The sequence below is a fragment of the Alosa sapidissima genome, chromosome 18 (genome assembly GCF_018492685.1).
Source record: "Alosa sapidissima isolate fAloSap1 chromosome 18, fAloSap1.pri, whole genome shotgun sequence".
In the NCBI taxonomy this organism is placed as follows: Eukaryota; Metazoa; Chordata; class Actinopteri; order Clupeiformes; family Clupeidae; genus Alosa; species Alosa sapidissima.
The window spans coordinates 15,970,876-15,988,168 of record NC_055974.1 but is presented as its reverse complement, the minus strand read 5'-3'; the positions used below and the strand labels follow the sequence as shown (position 1 = coordinate 15,988,168).

Below are 17,293 nucleotides of genomic sequence, written 5' to 3'. Positions count from 1 at the left end.
GACCCTATCTGATGATGCACACACACACCGGTTACAATCCTTGTGAGTTCAACAAATGGGCACACTGCACGCTTGTCTGAAGATACACACAGACACACACACCAACAACCACACAACAAGTTCCATTGACCAGTGCACTTTCTGAGAATATACACATAAAAGTGTGCCGGCATGCAAACACACACCAACACACACACACACACACACACACACAGAAGTTTGCCAATAGGTTGGGTAGCTTAAACCCAACAGTATGCCTAAATGAACTAAATTCCATAGCGTAAGTAGGTAACAACACAAACTTGAGAGGTACAATTCAGCAAATCAACTTAACATTAGCCTACTATTATTCGTTGCTTTGCAGCCATGTCTTGCTACTTATCACATGACAGCTGCAGGTTAAAAGCTGCGTGTGTAGGTCCCAGCAGTGGCGCGACTGGCTGGGGCACCTGCACTGTACGCCGGCGACCCGGGTTCAATTCCCGCCCCGTGGTCTTTTCCGGATCCCACCCCGACTCTCTCCCACTCAGTTCCTGTCAATCTCCACTATCCTATCTAATTAAAGGCATAAAAAGCCCAAAAAATATACTTAAAAAAAAAAAAAAAAGCTGCGTGTGTGTGTGAGGAGAAAAGCACCGAGTCATTTTTAAAAGTATCAATACTAATAAAATTATATATTGTGGCCTTTCTAATTGCGATACTTAGTATTGTTTTTTGTAGTACTTAGTTCATGGAGAGACAGCAGATGTGAGGAATGTCTACGCACTCGTCCTTATGACATTAGGTGCATCAGTGCGACCCAGGAAAAATTTTAGAAAACAAATTGGTCGCATTTTTAACAAATTGGTCGCACTCTAGAGCCCTGCACACACACACACTGTACACACACACACTGTACACACACACAGACAGACACCCAAACACACACACACACACACACACACAGACACTCAAACACACACACACACACACACACACACACACTAACCAGCACACTGTAGGCCCTGCCTGAAGAGTCCCTTGAGCAGCTTGTGGCAGTACTGGCAAACAGTGGGGCGTGTGTAGCTGTGCACGTGGAAGGTGTGGGGCAACTGCGCCCCTCCTCCTCCTCCTCCTCCTCCTCCTCCTCCTCGCCCTTGACCCCCCCACACCCCCGACCGGTCCACCCAGCAGCTGCTATGAGATCTGTAGTTGCTGGTCTTCGTCATGCTGATCTGAGGATGAGGAGCACAAAAGGGAGGGATGGAAAGAGAGAGAAGAGAGGGAGGATGGAGGCAAAGGTAGAGAAAACAATAAGGTTAGTAAAGATGGATGGATGGGTAGAATGGGGTGTGTGCTGACCTTTTTAACAGAAAAAGAACCTCTTTAATCACTGCAGGAGAGAAGAGTTTTGGAGGGAAGAAAATAAACTATCTACACTAAATTGACTATGAAACCTCAAAAAGCTGACTTATACATTGGTAATAAATCCTCAGGGCACTTTCAAACTCCCCCTGCAGTTTCAACTCCTCCTTTAAATTGGCAATTCAAATGTAAACAGAAGGCCTCACCTCCTCTAGACTGCCCCCTGCCTGTGTGGAGAGGGATGGCAGGCGCGGCCGCCCGGGAGGGAAAAGGGATAGACTGGACCTACATCGCCGAGACAAACCACTGCAGTCGTTGGGTAAGTGGAGAGCACAGCGCTTGTGGAAGTCTAGACCACAACCTAGAGAGAGAGAGAGAGAGAGATAGATAGAGAGAGAGAGAGAGAGAGAGAGAAAGAGGGGGAGCAACATATCAGATAAACAGAGAAAAAATGAGTAAAAACATGCAAAGGAAAGGTGAAAAAGTAATAGAAGAAGAAAACAAATTTACATTGAAATGTACATTTATTGACTTTAGCAGATGCTTTTATTCAAAGCGACTTACAAAACAACATTCAAGCTACAAAGTAGAGGAGACCTTAGGTGACAAAAATACTACAACAATGAATAAGTAAATACATGAGTTCTGTTCCCATTTAACTGCTGTCATAAGCTGAATATCTATTGATCTTGCTGTGGGTCCACTCAAGAGTAATCTCTTACCTTCACATTTTAACCCTTGCCTGACCAAGCCCCACAGCATCTCCCCACAGTGATGGCAGAAGGTAGGGGTGCGATATGATTGGACCACCAGTGAATGGGGGCGGAACTTAATTACTGTTGCAGATGCTGATTCTGGGTTGGGAAGACAAATCTTGTTTACATTATTACATATTTACATTATTTGCATTTTCAACAATGATGTAATGCTTTATATAAAGTGATGTACAGATATTGGTAGCTTATGGGTCATTCTGTGTGAAATCAAATAAGGTTGTTGAAGCACCGTCTCAGATTTTTGTATAAACCTTGTTCATATCCAGAAAGGGTACCAAAACCAAGGCCTGTAAAATATTTCTGTACTATGTCTTCATGTTATTTTCAGCCCTTGAAATTACACCATTATCTGGGAAGCAATGTTTGGGGATTAATATCATGAAAAGTATTATTCATAAGCAGCCCTAACTTTGAAGGGTGGAAGACAAACATGTTCTCAGTATGACTAAACCATTAAAAGTTTGTAGTCATGAAGGCTATCAATGAACAGAAAACCGTGTTGGCTAACAATTTATTAAATAGGCCTACTCCTGTTATTGTCGTCAACGACGTCGCTGTAGGCTACTGCCTTTTCAGCGCCTTCTGCTTATGATGATTCAGTCTTCTGAATTCGTTTGTCCTTGCCATGCAGTTGTAGGCTAACGTGTCTCTAACGTTCCCTTCAGGTGTTCTATCAAAATGTTGTATGCCCTCATGGACAGTAGCTCAGTGATGTCTGCATCTTTCCAGGTCGGAGATTTTCTGGACAGCATGCCACTCCATCATAACACTGGCATTTAAGTCAGATCTAACCACATGGACGCACGAAAGAAACGTCACCAACACGCCCTCTCACTAGGTGTGAATTTTAACCGCATGTTCTACTCCTCGTTCAGACACAGCACATTTACATAATGTCCGGAGGAAATACTAGGGGGGGAGTAGTATAAACACCGGGTAAATTCGGACTTCCATATGACCGGTTATGTCGTTCAGATATACGGCCCCACCGTTTAACATCGGCAGAACCTCCGGTCTTACACGTGTGTCTGAAAGCGCTTATTGATTTTCTACAAGGCCCTAGATTAGGAAAACAAATGCAAAAAGAGTGACATTTGTTTTTGTAAGAATTTGGTATCAATCATTATTTTTTTTCTTTACATACTATATTTGATTAATGTTGTACCAATATTTGAGCTCTCCACATATCATTGACGATTTTAAGGATAAAACAAAGGGAAGTTGTGTTTTTCATAGGATGAAAATGGTATGTGGGGTAGATAGTATACTGTAGGCAGTTGAAAATCAATGTGAAAGTAGCTCAGAGTCTAGGCATTTAGCGTACAAAGTGCCAATGTACCATAGATAAATAAAGTCAAAATCATTGTTTTGCCTCAGGGACAAGAATGAAAATGCATTGGTATACAATGTAACTAAGTAAGTATATTTATGTATGAATGAAACATGGTACATCACTGGCATTTAATACACAAAATGACTATACTGAACTATTTCCATGTTGATTTTCCTGTTCCTATTGCTAACCACCATACCATGTTTTAGAACATTACCAAGAAATGTCCAAACATGGCCTCCAAGATAAGGCATTTCTGAGAGTGTAAAAATGACACAAAATCAAGAGAGAAAAAATGTATCAAAACATTAGAATTCAATATTAGAAAAAAATATTTTAAAGGTCTTAGTTTTGGGACCTAAATAGGTAGACAAACTTTGAGCAAAATCTGAGACGGTGCAGCAACCATTTTCCTGGATTTTGTCTGATTTGACACAGAATGACCCATATACTGTATGCAGTATGTTCTCCCTGGAAATCAAATCCATGATCTTGGTGTTAATGTAAACCCCTTTAACACACACACACAAACAGACACACAAACACACACACACATTCACCTGCGAGGACCACCTCTACCATGTCCCCATCTTGGAGTGTGTCCTGTTCACTGAGTTTGCGCAGGATATTCTCATAGCCAGGCTCATGGCGAAACAGCAGCAGCTTCTCCCTCAGACCAATCACACTCACCTCTGGAGCCTACCATCCAATCACAGCACACATAAGGATCACATGACTGTACAACCATCAATCACACCAAAGATTATGCATAGGCGAAGCAAGATAGTTCATAGTTCATGTCTATGGGCGTGAAATGGGGATTGAGTCCTGTCTGCATAAAGAGGCGTGTCGTTGACGTATTGATGAGCGAACGTAGCAACTGGCCAACAGCAGCAGAATAAATAACAGGTGCACACCTGATATAAGGTTGATTTTCTCCAGACTGGAATGCTCAATAATGTTAAAAATGTACCTGAAATGGTCAGAAGGGTTTGAAGATCATGAAAACGTGCCCAAAATTCACATTCCTAACTCTATAGAACCAAGATCTTAGCATGTGGTGAAATTCTGAGCTATAGCCATAGACTTCATTGGAACAGTTGCTGCCTCTGCACTACATAAAGGGGGATTTTGACCCCCCCCCCCCCCCCCCCGTGCGATCCCGAAGTAGCTCCTGATGAAATATCTTGCTCCGCCATGTTTTATCTTTGATCACACTCTGAGTAGCACAAATCAAAGTTTGCCGTCTAGTGTACCGAAGATCACAGAACCCACTTGAAGGCATATGACAAAAGTGTGTAGTCTGCATTTCAGACTTCTTCATCCAGGTGTGATTATTCAAAATTCCCAAGTTATTTTCCTATAGGAAAAATCGCAAGATACCAGATCTCCTTAAAGCTGCAGTTGGCAAGACTTTTTTGATCATATTCACTGAAATCGACACTATGCTCCGACAGAACAACATAAATCAGCCGGTTTTAGAAAAAAACCCGCACTTCTACCTTCACCTAGAGCCTGTTATTTGTTTTGCAAAAATCCACAGCTCCCGGTTCTTCTGGTCCAATCAGAGCAGGGTGATTGTGTGATTATTTGATGGTATCTAATGGTACAGAGCTCACCATTCAAAAGAAAAAGGACAGAGTACAAAATTGGTAAGCATTACTGCAAAACGTGTCTGTGACAAATGATCTCTGTATCTATGTTTTACTCTTTTTCCCTCTCTCATACACACACTAAGACACTATGTGTGCGGACACACAGACACACACACACACACATACACGTACACACGAACACACACACACACATACACGTACACACACACAACATTGTGGAAATAAAATGTGTGAGGGGCGTCAACAGCAAGCCCAACACGAGCAGCAGGTGGGTGAGCGCTCTCTCTGTGGCAGAAATCGAGCCGGTAAATGTCACACTCGTTTCCTTCTCAAACGGCCAAGATGACGATGATTCAAAACTCAAGCGGGAAGAGAGGGTGGGAGGGGGTGGACTCTGAGAGCCTGCTGCTTAAGACCTTGCTGACGCACATGCATATCATGCACAGAAATAGCAGGAAATTATGCAAGGTGAGAAAAAATGACCCATCCAAATCAATCAAAGGAACGGCACAGCTTTTCATAATCTGAAGGGGTTTTCTAAAAAACAAATATGATCCAACAGTGCCACGCTGAGGTGAAATAAGGTGTTTATAAGAAGCATTCTTTGCCTTAAGAAGTCCTTTTCTTAGACTGAGGACAAACTGAGTGTCCACTTAGAGGCCTATGCCTTCAACAGGACACTTTGCTCTTTCAGTCAGTGCAGCTCACTTGCAGCAAAATTGCGTGAAAGATTAGAAGGCAACAATTTGTTTTCACATCATGTCTATCACTGTTGTTAACAATAGTCTAACCTGAAGTAGGTGCAACTCAAGAGATTACCTATTTTTTTCTTTTCTTTTTTCAAAACTGAAATACACTGAGCTGTGTGTTAGCCAAATAGCCCAAACCACAAAGTTCTAGAAGATTTCATACTGAAGGTGATCCATTTTTAGTAAGCTACTGTAATAGGAATCATGGCAGAAAGACTGGATGTTGTGGACACAGTACTTTTCAATCACCATAGTTGGGGAACAACAACATCTCTGCATCTTTCCCCAGCTCAAAAAGCTCAAAAAACTTGTAAAAAGTATACTTCAAAATAGAAGATTTTAAGTTCAACTTCAGTGTACTAAAATTAAATATACCAATTATGCAATAATCAAAATGTTTTTTTAACATACTTTTAAAAAGTGTACTTTGTTGTTACTGTATTTTAAATTGTAAAGACGTTTATTTTTAAAAGTATATTAAATTGCTAATACTTAGAGTGGTAATACAGTCTATGGGAAGTTTATGTTTTGGTAATACATTGTTTATATACTTCTTGAAGGTTTACTATGATCTCACTTTATTAGAAGTGTAACCTAAGTACACATTAATAAAGTGCACTATCCTATAAGAGTATTTTAGTGGCATATCAGAGTTCTTTCATAAAACATGCTAAAGCACAAATATTTACAGTTGTACTTATAGAAAATACACATGTCTAATATATTGTTAGTAGATTTTCTGAGAGTGTGCACCAAGTGCCCTTGAGCAAGGCACCAACCCCTCACTGCTCCGTGAGCGCCGCTGTTGTTGCAGGCAGCTCACTGCGCCTGGATTAGTGTGTGCTTCACCTCACTGTGTGTTCACTGTGCAGTGTGTTTCACTAATTCACGGATTGGATAAATACAGAGACCAAATTTCCCTCACGGGATCAAATGAGTATACTTATATACTTACTTATACTTACTTCATCATTAATATGATCTTATTACACTTCAAAGAAAGTGTACCATAAAATTAGTGTATTTTAGTGGCATATCAGAGTACTTTCATAAAATATGCCGAAATGTGGTAATTATAGTGGTTATTTAGTGTATCCTAACAATGTAAGCTTTGCCATTTGTAATAGCCTACATTGTTAGTATGATTTTCTGAAAGGGTACTATAACTTTATGTGAAGTGCATAGTGTATAACATGTTATGGGTACACTTTACTTGACGGTATCTACATAAGAGTGGCATGACACTGTCATGAATGTGTCATAAACAAATCATAAACGTTTATGACATAACACTTCTGTTATTAAATTTGTTTTTTGTCATGACAAGTTAGGGTTAGGTTTAGGGTTAGGGTTAGAAAATTAGAATTAAAATTTATTTTTGGTAAGTAGTTGTTTTGACCATTATGCACTGGCCAGTTGTTCTCGCCCCACTATTCCCATCTAAAAGTCAAATAAAAAAAGAAGAGATAAAAGAGAGGAGCTATAAAAAAAGACACAGAGTGGTTTAAAACTTTAGTTTAATTTTTCATTAAAACCTTTTGGGTGTAGTGTTTGAAGTTTTAAAATCCACAATCTCTCTGCTCTTTTCCTCTGTAAAATGGTCCAGCCTGGGTTCCCTTCAAGGCCACAGACCCTCAAGTGTGTGATGTTGTGCGTCTGGAATTGTGTGACGAGGTAAGTGTTGAGTGTATTTTTGTGTATGTTGTGCAGATGTTGTTTGAGGCATGTGCGTAGTGTATGTCCAGTTTCCCCGATGTACAACATGTGACAGTGAGTGCAGGTGATAACATAAACTAAATTGGGAGTGTCTAAATTTAATGGGTTAATGGGTGCAGAACAGTGACTGTGGATATTGGTGATGAATAAGTGAGGGGTGAAATGTAGGTTTTCTTTAGGGGGTGGGGGTTGTAAGTGACGGGTGAAGGTGGTGCGTATGAGGAGGTCTTTAAGGTTTTTATTGCATCTAAATGCGGAGATGAGTGTGTGGTGTTGAAAGGTGGGGTGTGTTGTTTGGAATTCAGTATAATGTTTCAGTGTGTGGTGTAGGTGTTGTATTCCATGTGAATAGGTGCTAATAAGGGGCAGGAGATGGGGTGGGTCAGGGTTGGGGTTAGGAAGAGGGTTGGGGTTAGGGTTAGGAAAAGGGTTGGGGTTAGGGTTAGGATAGGGGTTGGGGTTAGAGTCAGGGTTAAGGTTAGGAAAAGGGTTGGGATTAGGATCTGGGTCTGGGTTGGGGTCAGGGTTGGGGTCCAGGTTAGGGTTAAGAGGAAGGCCTGGTGTGGGAGTGGGTGATGGGCAAGTGTTTGGGGTGTATGAGTGAGTGGGAGCAAGGCCGCCCAGAGTCAAGTGTTTGATGTAGTGGAGGAAACGTTTAGAATAGTGCCTCTTACGGAGGGCTTGAAAGAGTTGTTGTATGGCATGGTGAAGGTCTGTGGGGAAGGAGCAGATGCGATGAAAGCGGATGATTTGTGATTTAACTATGGATCTACACATGACAGATGGACTGTAGAGCAGAAAATGCACTAGTACATACGTTCTGTATTACAGGTTTGTCAAAATAACAGTTACTAGCTAGTCATGCCAGAGACGTTGGTCCTACAGAGCGAGATGGACTCGTCATATGAGATGACAATGGCTAAAGCCAGTTGGACAAAAAGTGCTTGCTAGTACATGTTAGCAATGCAGATCAATGCATTTTATGAAGTGAAATGTTTTTCTGCCATTTCGACATGAATGCGGTGCACTCCGTTTGTGGGATCCGACTATCATAACGCCTCCAATTACCACCACTTTCATTCGAAAATTCTAAAACAATGATGTATTTTAATATTTAAAAATAACATTACCTTACATTTTTAAGTAGCCATAGGTGTGTAGATTTGAACCAAATCTGGTTTGGTTCTCACCGGGGCTTTTACCACCGATATTGTTTACCACGCTCGGAGGTTAGTGCTGGCCTGGTGGGTCGCCTATTTACGCCATTTCAATGGCACATGAACGGTTAGACCGAGAATTCTCGTCATGAAATTAAAATTCCACAGGAGCTCCAAGCGGATTTGTACACGCAGCCTTACAACACCGTTTACAGCTCTTCGAGTCATGGTAAAATGTAATTTTTGGTACATAGCTAATTTATGGTGTGGGTGCTTGCGTTTCTTTAGGAATCCGCCGTCTTGGTTTGTATAAAAATGAATATTAAGTGACACATACACGCAAGACGGTGGAAATACGGGACCGACGGTAATAGGGGGAGTTCCGATACATTAGATTCCGTTATTTTCGATATAACTCTGTATTCCAGAGTCTAATTCTGCCACCAACGCTGCCGTATAGATTACGATTCAGTTGTATTTTGTTGGCACCGTTCAATAAAATCCATTGTTTATCCAATGTTTGCCAGTTCAAATTTTGCCACTGATGTGCCAGTGCCAGAGTGACATACTGTAGTGCACTCATGTTGGCGCCTATTTGCGGCACGCTTACTGACAAACATTGGATAAACAATGGATTTTATTGAGCGGTGCCATGCCAACAACGTACAACTGAATCAGAGGCCCCTATCATGCACCTGGTGCAAAGTGTGACGCAAAGCTTATTTTTATCTTACATTCAATAAAGTGTTGATTTTTCGCCTTGCGCTCCTATTTTATTAAACCTTGCACCCAGGGGTGTGGCAATTACATTACATTACATTTGTCTGACACATTGTTAACCAAAGCAACTAACAACATGGTAAATAATTTAAGTTTTAAAGCAATTCTCTCAACAATTTTAGGACAATTTAAAAACGGTAGAGTACAGTAAGAATAAGTGCATCAGTGAGTGCTGTTTTTAAACAGTTGAGTGTCAGTTCAAGACGGGTGGTAAGTGCTGGGATCAGCAAGACTTGATGTAAGTGGTGCTATGAGAGGAGATTTTGAAAATGGAGAGGGATGTCCCTGCCCTTGTAGGAACTGGCAGTGTGTTCCACCAACGAGGAACAACAGATGAGAAAAGTTTGGATTGGCCTGAGCGTACCGGTGGTAGAGCTAGATGTCGTTCGTCCGAGGAGCGCAACGGTCTGGAGGTAGCGTATGTCTGTATGAGGGCATTCAAGTAGGTGGGAGCCTTGAATTTGATGCGGGCCGTGTGGTTTGGCGCATGATCTAAAAATCGCTATCTTGCACCCTCTAAAAATCATTACGCCACTGACCAAGATAAATCTGGTCTATAGCGAAAGGCGCATATAAAGCGCAGCTAAAGAAGCACTGTCACAAGATGTAAGTAGCAACTCCACAGGATAAATGTCCTTAGGATTTTTATTCAGTCACTCAATCATTATTGGGCTAAGTGTTGCTTTTTTTCAGGCCATGTTTTCTATGGTAACCCCTTCTCAGTCAGTGAAAGTAATTACTGTAACTAGAACCTTTTTTGTCGTTGACTGTGAGAACACAGTGAAGTTAGTTTAACTTTGCCTAGGAGTTCATATAGATGAGTGCAGATGCATGTAGGCTATACTCTGCTAGTCACCAACAGGTTTTAGTAAAGCAAGGTTTAGTGGAATCCCTGTTTCCATATGGTCTCACGTGCAAGCAGATTCCGCCCAGTACCCGGCGTTTGATCACATAATAGTTTGATCACATAATTGAATGTGGACTGGCCATGCCTTTATGTCTATAAACTTTGCGCCTCTGACCATCCATTTCTGATCGCCAAAATAGAGCCTTAAATCTACATGGCAGAGTTTGACGCTGGTGTGCGGGGTTGTATTGAAAACAATTGAATATAAGATCGCCACCAAGGTGCACAGTGCTTTAACAACCACGACCCTGACCACGTCTACCCATACTATGGCAAACAGATGGTCTCAAGTACCAATTTGACCCATAAAAAGTAAATGTCAAATAGGCACAGATAATCTACATTAATCTTATCATTGTCAATGGATTTCAGGGTAAAGTATTGTTCATCTTGTAAAATGTTTTCCATCTTCTGTTTTTACAGACAACAGAGACAGATTCTCTAATACCAAGGTCAGTGCATTTGACTCTGCAGTCCAGCCCAGGGCTTGACACCGAGAACTTTCTGCATCTTGGACTGGAAGGTGGGTGTGCTGGTAAGGAAGCTAGCTATCACAGCTGTTGCCACCCACCTTGTGTTGGGAGGGAAGTTCACTCACTGCACAACTGTACCAGCTGTTCACTGTTGTGTGTGATGTGTAAGATTTTGGAATGCTGCAGAGGAAATGTAACAAATGTTTCCTCCTCAGCCATGATCTTGAATTTCCCCTTGGGGATCAATAAAGTATCTATCGATCTATCTATCTATCTATGATCTGTGACTGCAGGATTTTCTTTCTAATGCCAGAGCACTTTGCAAAGTAATATAGGGGGAATAAGTAATATAGGGGGAATTTGCGCGTAAATTCCTTGAATTTCCCCTGGGGATCAATAAAGTATCTATCTATCTATCTATCTATCTATCTATCTATCTATCTATCTATCTGTCTATCTATCTAAATCGTGCGTAAGCTTTTTTTTACTCGCTTCAGTTATGCACTTCTGTGCGCACATCTGAAACTTGTACTGTGCTGTGCTGTTGTACTGTATTGTGGTCTATGCAGCAGTCGTTGCACAAGTTCACAGGGTGGATAGACACTTCACCATTCTTACTAAACCTCAAAAAAATTATGAATGGGGAACTAAGTGTGCTCAAGGAGGGACAATGTTGTTTGGGATGAGAAAGTGTGAGAGACAGGTGTCACGTCGTCAGACTGAGTGTGTATGTGGGCTTTCTCTGTGTGTGGGTCGTGTGTGTGTGTGTGTGTGTGTGTATAAAAACAGGGGGTGTGTCCGCGTGTGTTCATCCGTCTTCGTATTTTATGTCATGTCCTGAGCCACACAAGAATGTATGCGGTGTGGAAACTTCCGCTCAAGAGCAAAGGTGGAACCTGAAGGGGGAAGCAAAGCAAAATGGTACGGCCAGAGTGTAGACTCACTTTCTGTCTTTCTCTCTCTTTCTGTATCTCTCTCTCTGCTCTCTATCTGTGTGTGTGTGTGTGTGTGTGTGTGTGTGTGTGTGTGTGTGTGTGTTTTGTGTGTGTATGTGTCTGTGGTTGGAAAGTTAGCAGCAGAAGCTGAAACCACACAGGCCCCCCTGCCTGATGCAGACTCTCCCCCTAACTGCAGCAGAAGCAGACACCCTTGTGTGCCTCTCTCTCTCTCTCTCTCTCTCTCTCTCTCTCTCTCTCTCTCACACACACACCCATTCAAACACACACACACAAGCACACACACACACACACTGTCGCAGGCTCGCAGTTTCAACCCAGTTGGCATCATACTCTGAAATGGCCCTAGTGTTGCTCTTGTACATCTTTCTGGTGTTGCTCTTGTACATCTCTCTGGTGAAGATCTGGGCCAGACGTGCATTAGAATCAGATACTGTCTAGTATGCACAGCATGCTCATGTAACCTGCGTTGGGATGAACAACGCCCTGGCTCAGCTAGTTCTCTCACTACAGTGACTCTTAAGGCGTCAGGCAGGAGGCCTACATAACGTACATACTGCATACTATTGGGGCCAGTCGTGGCCTACTGGTTAGGGATTCGGGCTTGTAACTGAAGGGTTGCTGGTTCATTCCCCGACCCAGTAGGAAAAATGTGGGCGGGGGAAGTGGTTGAGCACTGCTCTCCCAAGCCCACATCCACGGCTGAAGTGCCCTTGCAAGGCACTTAACCCCTCACTGCTCCCCAAACGCTGCTGTAGCAAGGCAGCTCACTGCTCCGGGTTAGTGTGTGCTTCACCTCACTGTGTGTTCACTGTGTGCTCTGTGTGTTCAAATTCCTTGTACACGGAAGTATACTTGGCCTAAAAAGTGATTGGGTTACAAAGGTGGGTTTGTTGACTAATGTGGGGAAAAAAACACACACAAACAAAAAACTAATGTTACTATGTTATTATAATAAGTATGGGAATGTTGGAAATAGCTGACTAATGTGAAAAAAGCAACAACAAATGTTACTATAATAAATTGTGCTATAATAAATAGGTGCCTTCTATAGAAATGGTTTATTTTCTAATGTTATTACCCTATATGTTACTCCGATTCCATATGTGTCCTCTCTTTTGGACCTTTGTCCTAACTTTTGGGCACAAGTGTCCTCATTTTTAGTGTCATGGCGGTGGTCACCGTAACTACAAAGGCATCATCATCAGCCCAGTGTGTTATTTTCACAATTGAAACAGCCATGTGACAGCAGATAATATTAACTGGTCCGGTCTGGTTCCTTGGTAGATCAGTGCCAAATGTACTTCAGAGGCAATTCAATTCAACAATACATTGCATTAATACAGAGCTTTCCAGAGCACCCAAAATACTGTACAGTTAAAGGGGGAGGGCCCCTAACCACAACCAATGTGTAGCACCCACCAATATGATGCACGGCAGCCATTATGCGCCAGAATGCTCACCACACATCAGCTTGAGGTGGAGAGAGAGGGAATGTGTAAACCAACAATTACACTGGAGGGATGATTAGGGGGCAGATTGAATGAGCCAGGTTGGGAGTTTGGCCAGGACACTGAGAACACTCTACCCATGGGATATTTTATGACCACGGTGAGTCAGGACCACAGATTAACAATAGCCTCTCCTATAGCAGTGTCCCTGTCACTGTGCTGGTGCATGTGATTTTTTGATCAGAGGAAAGATTGTCCTTCTGTACACCTTCTGTACTCTCATCCTCTCAAAGGAACTCTGGTGTCATTCCTGGTGACCATTGGGTCCTTGGTTACCTGTCTGACCAAGGCCATCTGTCCCGGATTACTCAGTTTGCCTGAGCGACCCGATCTAGGAAGACTTGGTTGTCCCAAACTTTTCCATTTGATAATGATGGAGCCTACCGTGCTATTGTGCACTTTCAATGCTGCAGAAATGGTCTTGTACACTTCCCCAGATCTGTGTCTTGACACAATCCTGTCTTGTAGGTCTATGGACAATTGTCTCGACCTTGTGGCATGGTTTTCAGTCTGACATAGACCCTCAACTGTGAGACCTTACATAGACAGATGTGTGCCTCTCCTAATAATGTCCAAATAATTAATTTACGCCAATCAAGTTGTAGTAGCATCTCAAGGACCGTTGATAGAAGTAGGATGCCCCAGAGTTCAATTGCAAACGTCATATTAAAGGGTCTGAATACTTATGTAAATGGTATATTTCAGCCTTTTATTTAAAAAAAAAAAAAATTTACAAAACACTCCAAACACCTGCTTTTTGTGGAGCATTGGAGTACTGTGTATAGATTTATGAGAATTAAAGATGAGTCTGAAACATAACAAAATGTGAAAAACTTTCCGGTTGCACTGTATATCTGAAATTCTGAAACTTCACAGATTGCAGAGCCTGAACCTGTCTTGGGTAAACACAGAGTTGCCATAGTGACAGGCTATCTGACAGGCTAGCCCCAGGTATTCTCTTCATCTCATCTTCAAAGGCCAGATGCACACAAATCTTCAGCTGAAGGGCTTACGGACAGATACACGAGAGGCGACAGACTTGAAAACCGCAACATAATTCAAATGCCTCACAGTTTTTGATTTAAGATTCAAAGAAATGAACTCCACTGTAATGAAAATATTTGTGATGACAGAATAATATTATAACGCTGTAAGCAATAAACCTCCTCATTCAACATAAACTGCTGGCATGCAGCATTAACTGACTATACAGCCGTAGAGGTTTCTCAGTAAAATGGTTTAAAGTGGCTTAACCTATAACAAGGTTCTGGTTTTGTGGCCAGTGCAGCTGTTACTGGACAGGTGTACAGGATATGACACTCTTCATTCTCCTGAGCATGAGAATGTGAAAAGCCCTTTATGCTCTCCTCACTGTATTTACCTACTACTTACTTTTATTTCACACACGGTCTTCCAAGGCTACATACTACAGGTCTGATCAAATAAAACATTAGTCAAGTATAAAACATTCACATCTGAATCATCAGATCACACAATAGAGCACTTTGGGTTGCACTCTGCATACAAAAATGCGCTATATAAATAAAAGTAACTTGACTTTACTTGACATGTCTAAATTGGACTGGTGTTTACCACATTCCAATGGCGATATTTACACCCCTGTTGTGTATAGCAATGGCCAGCACCCATTTAGTTAGCGATGAGGTCCCAGTGTTAACCCTAAAGCATTAGCATTGCTAGCATCATCCTGTAGCACTTGAATTTCAAGAACATCATATCAGCGTCTTCACTCCTTCACCTAATACAAGTGTGAACTTGTTTTAACCTCTGTGACAGTTGTTTGCCAAGTAGTTGTGGAACAAGTACAGTGGAACAAGATAGTGGGTGTCCTGAGACTCCAGAATGAAAGAAGCAAAGGCACTCTGTTTAGAAGCAAAAATATGGAGGAAAAGGCCAATAATACAGCAAGGGAAATTGTTTTGAAATGGGCCCACGTGTTGCGGCCATATTGATCATCCTCAGGTCACAAAATGGTCCCTTTTTGATTTTGTATTATGCTTTCTTTACACAGACATTCAAAAAGCCGAGTCAACAGACTTCAGGGACGAGAGCCTTTAATCTCTTAGCCATCTGTTGCCATTATAACCTAGATGGAAATTCTACAAAGACTATATTCAGAAGGATGGTTTAAATGTGACAGTATTGTGACAATATCATGGCAACTGGACAGATTTACACAGGGGGGGGGGGGGGGGGCAGGAGAGGGAGAGCAGCATGACTGAATTTATTTGTGAAACTATTCAAAACAAGTTGGTGAGGAAGATGATGAACAGAAAGTTGATGAAGAGCAAGTGAATGAAATGTAGATAAGGTTTGTGATGAAGAATGCCATGGATAGAGAGAGTGAAAAGAATATGAGAGAATGCAAACAATAAGCTCAACACGAACCCTGTTGACTTCTTGTGTGTGTAAATAAGTGGATGTGTGTGTGTGTGTGTGTGTCTGTGCCAATGTGTGTGACCGCTGACCTTTCTCTCGATGATCTCAGTAGCGAGCCTTTTGGCTGAGCGGAAGCTGAGTCTCCTTGACGACGCTTGGACCACCTCCTGTAGCAGACCCAGCTGGAACCTCACCAGTGCTAGACCAGAACCGCTAACAGAACCGCCAACAGAACCCGACCCCACTGACATGGAGGAGAAGGCTGCTGCAGAGAGAGATAGAGAGAGAGAGAGAGAGAGAGAAGTAACCAAGGAATAGAGAATAAAGTTAATAGTGGGTATTTAAATAGGTGTCATATGCTACAACAGACAACACAAAACAAGTTATTGCATAGCTGGTTGGAAACATTAAGGTATTTGAAAATTGTAGGGATTTTTTTTGCAAACATTAAGGTCATATGTGAGAATTGTAGGGGATTTTTGGCAAAAGATTCAGCTGTCATTTCCCATTTTAGCCTATTTCTAACTTTCTAGGCCTAGTCTAGTCCTAGTCTATTACACTGACTATGTCAGGTCCCTGTCCTAACGCCCTTTCAAGTCCACATTCTGACAGACAATCTGGACAACAGGGATAGCTCTCCTATCTGCACTGAGTTTAAAGTTGCATTTGACCAGTGTAATTATAAACACACTTTTTGCGCACATAGCCCTTTTAGCCTCGCACATCATTTTAAAGCTACAGATGAGGTTAGTGGAAGCCCACAGACTAACCTAATAGCTGAGAGAGAGACAGAAAGCGTCATAACAGGACTCACAGTCCGACCCTGTATGCATTTTCTCAGGCTTCTGACACTCCATGTTGACTGTATGTGGTCGACATGTGCTGTTTTGTAACTTCATGATATGTTTAGTAACTTAATGATATCTATGCGTTATATGTTTTGTATGTACGTCTGATAGTTATGTTCAGTAACTCACTGATATGTTTTTTTATGGTGCCTTTTAAGGGTGATCATGCTTGCTATTAGGTAAGCTTGGTCACTAAGCGTAACCTCATCCTGCAACACAGCAGTGTCAAAATGAGAGGAAGGTGTGATAGCAGAGGCATGCCCAATGGTCAACTCAAACTCACTGCTCTCAACTTTTGGCAGCTATGTTTTTATGCAGTTCTGCTATATTAAAATATGCAGCTGTATTCATAAAAAAGATGCTCAAGACTGAATAACTGTCAAGCTATTTAAGTCACTTGATGTGCATCACCATGTCCGCAGGATCAGACATGGTAACAAACATATTGTTATCAGAAAGATAAGATAACAAAGGCCTATTATGATGCAGGCAATTGTGCAGTTTTCCAAACATTTCATTTAATCTGAGTCACTTTGATTCTGAGAAGCCAATTAGGGGATTAGTGTAAATTATGAACTCATTCCAGCACATCCTTTTCTAGTCTTACAGTCATCTGTGAGTGACACTGATTCTTTAGCAAATATGTAAGAGGCTAATCTGAGACCTGCACGTCTAGTCTAGTTCTGTTTTAGAGTGAAAAACATAAGGCTGTACTTATAGCAAGGAA

The 17,293-nt window shown here is 41.8% G+C and overlaps 1 protein-coding gene across 2 annotated transcripts in view; it reads right to left on the bottom strand.

The window, feature by feature from the left end:
- The window catches only part of prkd4 (protein kinase D4), a 28,360-nt gene that overhangs the window by 10,873 nt on the left and 194 nt on the right, over positions 1-17,293 (bottom strand). The window contains exons 2-6 of one of the 2 annotated variants that reach the window (XM_042069200.1): positions 15,808-15,983; positions 4,014-4,152; positions 2,067-2,198; positions 1,551-1,705; positions 989-1,214 (exon numbers count right to left, since the gene is read on the bottom strand). In XM_042069200.1, the coding sequence (XP_041925134.1) occupies positions 989-1,214; positions 1,551-1,705; positions 2,067-2,198; positions 4,014-4,152; positions 15,808-15,983 (828 nt within the window). The remainder of the gene's footprint in view (positions 1-988; positions 1,215-1,550; positions 1,706-2,066; positions 2,199-4,013; positions 4,153-15,807; positions 15,984-17,293) is intronic. The other variant, XM_042069201.1, reaches the window with a different exon arrangement.